The 4,781-nt window shown below is 43.9% G+C and overlaps 1 protein-coding gene across 1 annotated transcript; it reads left to right on the top strand.

Moving 5' to 3' along the window:
- Positions 1-461: 461 nt before the first annotated feature.
- Positions 462-4,781, top strand: LOC311114689 (syntaxin-3-like; the record flags this gene model as incomplete). The annotated part of the gene is made up of 10 exons (XM_084189931.1): positions 462-491; positions 1,134-1,208; positions 1,388-1,487; positions 1,683-1,757; positions 1,983-2,053; positions 2,222-2,330; positions 2,835-2,908; positions 3,765-3,899; positions 4,024-4,134; positions 4,704-4,781. 10 exons carry the CDS (start codon positions 462-464, stop codon positions 4,779-4,781), a joined length of 858 nt encoding a protein of 285 aa, XP_084046057.1.

Below are 4,781 nucleotides of genomic sequence, written 5' to 3'. Positions count from 1 at the left end.
TTTAATGTATTACCTTTCCATTCAGTGCCCTGTTTGAATAGTGCGCCCAAAACAGCGAGCAAGCATGATATTTACTTTGCATGCGTTTTTACGCATGCTATTGATCAGAGAGAGAGAGAGATAAATCGCCCTCTACACAACTGTTGCTCTAATCCTTCTTGAGAGGATAGGCTTAGTAAAACTACAGGTTGGAGACGCTGCTGCAGCCATATTGAACAGACATTTTGTAAAAAAAGATTGTTCTTTTTTTATTTGATGACCATATTCTAATGACCATTTAGCCTACTAAATATTTTTACAACTAACTTTGAAACGTATTTTCGTCGAAGTCACTGGATTAATCAGTAGGCTAATAAATTGTAATGGTCTAATTTGGTAACCGGTTTCTTAGTAGTTGTAAATGAGAATATATCGCTTTTTGATAGTTCAGATATTGTGACAGTGACAACACAGTTTTGAAGATGAAGGACCGATTGGAACAGTTGAAGGCGGTAAGCTTTGTCATTCTGTACACTTGTTCGTGTTTTCTTGGCCTTGCTTGCTATTAGTTTAATATAGAACCGTTGCTAATCATATAGAATTGTATAAAAGGGATGGGGGACGTATCTGATTTACTCATTTGTTTTTGGGGACCTATCTGATTTACTCATTTGTTTTCAGGCACTAGATGCGGTTGGTCCACAACATTCGATCAGCTGTTTGATCCCATTTTCAGGCCTAGAAAAGCAGAAATAGAAATAGCCTAGTTGAACACTGGGATAATAAACATTAGAGCATGAAGTTATTCTAGGAAGTAGGTAGGCTTAATTGGGGTGTGATGATATTTAGGCTGTACACTTGTTTATTGGTGGTGCGTTACAAATGGAGGAGGATGGATACAGAGAGAGGAACAAAAGGGTTGATTTAAGGAAAGATTACAAATGTTTTCTCCTAATTTCCTGCACCTCTTCCAAGGTCTCAAGGTCATCCATGTAGGCCTTATTGTGTCTGGTAAAAAAATGAACGTTATAGTGGATTAAAAACACATTGTTTCAGTGATGGAAGAACCGCTAAAAAACCTGTGAGTGTGATTATCTAACCACAAACTCACCACCACAACAACTCTGGCTGTCTGTGTGTGTGTGTGTCAACAGAAAAGTGATGTGCCTGGGGACGATGTGGAGATTCCAGTGGAGAACCAAGCCTTTATGGATGACTTCTTCGCCCAGGTATTTCTGACCATACTCCTGATGTGTGTGTGGGTTTGTGTGTGTGGGCGCGTTCACCATACTGTGTGTGTGTGTGTGTGTGTGTGTGTTTGTGTTTGTGTGTTTGTTTGTGTGTGTGTGTGTGTGTTTGTGTGCATGTATGTTCACCAGTGTGTCATCATTGCCTGTCTCTGTCTCAGATTGAGGAGATTCGCAGCAGCATTGATAAGATAGATGAGAGTGTGGCGCAAGCAAAGAAGCTGTACTCTACCATCCTCTCCGCCCCTACATCAGATCAGAGTAAACATCAGCATTCAATCCCTCTCTCTCTCTGTCCCCCTCTCTCTCCTTCACTCTCTCTCTCTCTCTTCATCTCTTTGTTATCTCACCCCACTTTCTTTCCCTTTCTTTCCATTCCATATTTTTCATCGTTTGTGGCTTGTTGATACTTCTATGTTACAACCACTCTTTTTTGTCTTTCACTGTGCTCACCAGAGATTCAAGATGATTTGGAGGCAGTCACCAACGACATCAAGAAAGCAGCCGGCACCGCTCGCAACAAACTCAAGAGTCGGTCCTTCCTGCCCCTATAAATATTAGACGCACCATATCTTACCCATAGTCTTTCTGACAACCAACCGTATTCTGACGACCAACACAATTATCATTCAATTGTATAAACTTAGTTTTTGTGTCAAGATAACGTGTTTTTGAATGCCATCTACTGCAATACCGTAGTAATTATTTGTTGTTGTCGATGGCCGTAGTCATGGTAGCGCGTTCCATCCCTGGCAGGTATCGAGAAGCAACTTGAGACAAACACAGAGGAACGGTCGTCAGCAGACATGAGGATACGGAAGTCCCAGGTAACCCTTAAGAAACAAACTAACCTCAACCAAACCCTTAACTCTATCGGTTTGCACGTCAATCATGTCCCCTTCGTTTTTTCCTGTTGGAAACCGGGGTTGGAGACTCGGGTTCCCTCCCCACTGATTACCATAACAACCCCTGTACCCACTTCCACCTTTTCCCAGCATGCCATCCTGGCCAAGAAGTTTGTGGAGGTGATGACCAAGTACAACGAGGCTCAGACGGACTTCAGAGACAAGAGCAAAGGCCGCATCGCCCGGCAGCTGGAGATCAGTGAGTCTGATGCCTATGATGCTTCATAACCATGCCATAACCATGCCATAACCATGCCATAACCATGTCATAACCAGTCATAGAGACAAGATACCTGGTATAACTGCGGCCAGGGTTCAATTGTCAGGAAAAAATCCAGGCCCAAGTTGCATTAAGTCGTAGACAGGAGTGCATGTTTCAACCTATCACAGATAGACTCAAGCTAATACAGTGCTCTTTACCAGTTCAAATACTTAGAAAATCCTTTCAAATACTTTGAACGTTTGCTTGAATCTGCCTGGAGTTGGGCAGGGTTTGCAGTTTTGGGACTTTTCTTTTCTGGTTTATTAAGCCAGGCAAGCACAAATAGACACAGATAAAGTATTTGAAATATTTAAGTATTTGAAACCCAGATCTGCTGTTGACGGAATGTATTAGTATATTCTGTGCCAGCATTAAGGGCCTGTTATTAAAACCCTTTCATACATGTTATTAACCCTTTTCTGTGAACTCTCCACTCCACAGCGGGAAAAGTAACGACGGACGAGGAGCTGGAGGAGATGTTGGAAGGAGGAAACGCAGCCGTCTTCTCCGCAGGGGTAATTCTGTGTGTGTGTGTGTGCGCATGTGTACAAGCGAGAATGGCTTGTGAGTGTGTGTATGTGCATGCTTGCGAGTGTGGGTGTTAAACCATTGTGTATACCCTTTCCTAGTGTGGGTGTTAAACCGTTGTGTATACCCTTTCCTAGTGTGGGTGTTAAACCGTTGTGTATATCTTCTCCTAGTGTGGGTGTTAAACCGTTGTGTATATCTTCTCCTAGTGTGGGTGTTAAACCGTTGTGTATATCTTCTCCTAGTGTGGGTGTTAAACCGTTGTGTATATCCTCTCCTAGTGTGGGTGTTAAACCGTTGTGTATATCTTCTCCTAGTGTGGGTGTTAAACCGTTGTGTATATCCTCTCCTAGTGTGGGTGTTAAACCGTTGTGTATATCCTCTCCTAGTGTGGGTGTTAAACCGTTGTGTATATCCTCTCCTAGTGTGGGTGTTAAACTGTTGTATATATCCTCTCCTAGTGTGGGTGTTAAACCGTTGTGTATATTTACATTTTTACATTTTAGTCATTTAGCAGACGCTCTTATCCAGAGCGACTTACAGTTAGTGAATACATTTTTTTTATTTTTATACTGGCCCCCCGTGGGAATCGAACCCACAACCCTGGCGTTGCAAACGCCATGCTCTATCAACTGAGCTACATCCCTGCCGGCCATTCCCTCCCCTATCCTGGACGACGCTGGGCCAATTGTGCGCCGCCCATGAGTCTCCCGGTCGCGGCCGGCTGCGACAGAGCCTGGATTCGAACCAGGATCTCTAGTGGCACAGTTAGCACTGCGAAGCAGTGCCTTAGACCACTGCGCCACTCAGGAGACGATATATCCTCTCCTATGTGTTTTGTAGATCATGGAGTCGGGCATATCGAAGCAGGCATTGAATGAGATCGAGGCACGGCACAAAGACATTGTGAGGCTGGAGAGCAGCATCAAAGAGCTTCATGACATGTTTGTGGACATTGCTATGCTGGTGGAGAACCAGGTAACCCTTCACACCTTTAAGGCTGTATCCCAAATGGAACCCTATTCCCTACATAGTGCACTGCTTTTGACCGCTGTTTGTGTGTGCTTCACCCAACACTCCGCTCCGCCCACCCCCTTCAAAGGGCAGTATGATTGACAAGATTGAGAACAACATGGACCAATCGGTGGGCTTCGTAGAGCGGGCGGTTGCCGACACCAAGAAAGCAGCCAAATTTCAGCAGGAGGCCCGTAGGGTGAGTGGGGCTGAAACCATAGAATTAGGATGAGTAGAATGGCCGTCCCCATTCAGGTCAATGATGCCATAATAGGGGATTATATTTCTACGGCTGAAACGTCCTGTTTATAGGTCCACTCCAGACCCTAGACCTATTACCTATCACCTTTGTTCATACAGGAGAAGGGATACATTGCCTTCGTCCCAAATGGCACCCTATTACCTTCATAGTGCGTTACTTTTGAAAGTACTGCACTATACAGGGAAAAGGGTGCCATTTGGGACAGACAGTAAAGTAAATCTACTGTCTTGCTACAGGGGGTTCAGCATTCTCACTGATGCAAAGAATCTCTTAAAACTTCAGAACCTACAATGGCACATTTAGTGTCTAAATATTTATCTTGGGTTATGTTTTCTCTATGCTCAGGTCAATTTTCCCTTTCATTTTTCTCATTTTTTTCTTGTTCTCTTTCTTCTCTCCCTTCCCTTCTTTGTTTCCTTATATTTCTTCCTCCTCCTCTGTGTCCTCTTCCTCTCTCGCATCCTCTGTCTTTCTTTGCCTCTTTCTTTCTGTCTTCCGCCCTTTAGAAGCAGATGATGATCATGTGTTGCTGTATCATTCTCTGTGTCATCGGCGGGTCCTTCCTCTACAGCTTTATCAAATAG

The sequence above is a fragment of the Coregonus lavaretus genome, assembly GCF_964263955.1.
Source record: "Coregonus lavaretus genome assembly, contig: HAP1_SCAFFOLD_1160, whole genome shotgun sequence".
Classification (NCBI taxonomy): Eukaryota; Metazoa; Chordata; class Actinopteri; order Salmoniformes; family Salmonidae; genus Coregonus; species Coregonus lavaretus.
The sequence above is the reverse complement of the archived record's forward strand: the minus strand, read 5'-3'. Positions and strand labels throughout refer to the sequence as shown.